The sequence below is a fragment of the Rhagoletis pomonella genome, unplaced genomic scaffold, assembly GCF_013731165.1.
Source record: "Rhagoletis pomonella isolate Grant_MI unplaced genomic scaffold, Rhpom_1.0 Rhpom_scaffold_04462, whole genome shotgun sequence".
Lineage (NCBI taxonomy): Eukaryota > Metazoa > Arthropoda > Insecta > Diptera > Tephritidae > Rhagoletis > Rhagoletis pomonella.
This window is the reverse complement of record NW_023463012.1, coordinates 8,126-10,325: the sequence shown is the minus strand read 5'-3', so window position 1 is coordinate 10,325 and position 2,200 is coordinate 8,126. Positions and strand designations below refer to the sequence as shown.

General features: G+C 35.8%; 1 protein-coding gene across 1 annotated transcript; it reads left to right on the top strand.

Annotated features, from left to right (window-relative positions):
• The first annotated feature begins 1,075 nt into the window (after positions 1-1,075).
• LOC118754715 (V-type proton ATPase subunit H-like) lies at positions 1,076-1,873 on the top strand. Its single transcript, XM_036489602.1, has 2 exons — positions 1,076-1,263; positions 1,351-1,873. Exons 1-2 carry the CDS (start codon positions 1,218-1,220, stop codon positions 1,848-1,850), a joined length of 546 nt encoding a protein of 181 aa, XP_036345495.1. The 5' UTR covers positions 1,076-1,217; the 3' UTR covers positions 1,851-1,873.
• The last annotated feature ends 327 nt before the right edge of the window (positions 1,874-2,200 follow it).

The following is a 2,200-nucleotide window of genomic DNA, read 5'->3' as shown; positions in this document are numbered from 1 at the left end:
AAATATTGCATTTTTCACCTAATCTATTAGAGAACAGTGAACATTTTAGTGCACTCCATTGCTTTGTAATTGAGGCTGTTTCAGCAAACGTTTTAGTGCACTCCCTTGCTTTGCAATTAAGGCTGCTGCAGTTTTCTGCGGGACTGATTAGTTAACTGCGTGGAGCAGAAACAAAATCATTGTGAGGAAATGATGTTAATATAATAATAGAGAAACATTTCGAAAACGGCTTTGCCGTGCCCTATGTATACAAAATGCACCGATTCGTCCAGCGCTACACTTGCATCCACGCTTCTTGCATCTTGACGGTTGTCGCAATTTAACACACAGCACTTCATTGTATTAGTTTTTACGCAGTCTTCAACTCAAAAATCACTCACAAATTGCAAATTAACACGATTTAAACTGATTTTTCACTTATAATTCAAATTTCTCTTTCGCTGGTTTGTAAACAAAGGTTTATTTACAAGTTACCACAACTGTCAAAATCGGCAAACCTAAAGTAGCGGTACTACTGACGGCGCCACCTTTGTTCGCTGCACCGTGAGCTGATATGCTGATTCAGGGCATGAATTGTGTTTTTTTGCGTTCCTCACGTTCTGTGTGCTTGTGGCACGTGTTGACACATATTTGACACTTGTGAGAGAGCAACTTATTTTTAAGCTCTAATTGCCGAATCTTCCCGGAAAACGTGTGGAACCAACCCTACAAGAATTGGGTGATGGAAATTATTACATTCTCAATTATCTTACTAACTCATTTGCCAATTTTGCGTTGGTTAAAAAAAGATACCATTAAATAAGGCCATATGTAGATAGAAGAGAGAAAATCACATGTATACATTTGTTTTTTTTTTTTTTAATTTTTTGCATATTGGCCTTAAAAACGTGATGGGAGTGTTTGAACGACATTTCCATCACTATTAAGAACACATGATTAATCAAATGACTATCACTGTTCTTGTGGGGAAGCTAATATTACATGATCCACTGTCAATAAATATCGCGCTCCTTGACCGTGTGACGGAGCCCTAAAGAAACCTTTGTTTAGAAATACTAAACTCCTATTTGATTGCATCTCTGCTGTCTTGGTCTTGTGACTTTTGTCAGCTGAATATTAAGTTAATCGCAGCATCGAAAAAAGTGATAAATTCGCGGACATTTCTTGAAAATTATTAGAATATTCCCGTGCATAATTTTATCTAAGTAAGCAAAAAAATGGCAGACGTTAAAGATTTAATAAATTTGCCCGATGATAATATTGGTAAGTATTCTTATTCTTTAGCGAAACATTTGTACATTTTCCAAAATGCAAATATCACCGATAATTAAAAATTAAAATAATTTTAAGATATGATAGCTGCCACTTCAGTACTGCAACAGCAGGCAGCTGATATACGTACCAGGACAATTAACTGGGCATCTTACATGCAGTCTCAGATGATATCACAAGAGGACTTTAATGCAATAAGCGCACTGGACACTGCCAAGGCTGCCTATCTTCAAAAAAATTCTGCACAAGCGGTGAAAACTTTATTGAATCTGCTCGCCCATGTTTCAAAATATCAGACGATACAATATATACTTGTGATGATCGATGATATGCTGCAAGAAGAACGTTCGCGTGTTCATTTCTTCCATGATTACGCAAAACAAAATAAAGAGTGTGCTTGGGGGCCTTTCCTTAACTTATTAAATCGTCAAGACGGTTTCATTGTAAACATGTCATCGCGTATTCTAGCAAAACTTGCTTGTTGGGGTCGGGAACTCATGCCTAAATCGGATTTGAACTTCTACTTGCAGTTCTTAAAGGATCAGCTGACCGTAAATGTAAGTTTTTTGCATACATAAGCCAATGCTTGTAAAATTGTAGAAATATGAAAATTTCTGATTCACTTGGACTTCAGTGTAGCGATGCATTGGAATTACTTACGAATGTTATATATACATATATCTTTCATTGTCATGGTTGCATGTATGTTCTAATGTTATATATTTTGCATGAGAATTGAGAAGTTTTTATATTACCGTTTTGCAAGTATCTTTGCTTTAGTTAACACAATTTAATGCATCTATTGATCTTTTGCAACAAATTTTATTAGTTATTTAAGCTTTATTAAGCTTAGAAATAAAGTGACAGTTATCGTTCGGTATTAAGGGCCTGGAGTACGGTTTAGTTATTTGCCCATTAATTTCGGCCT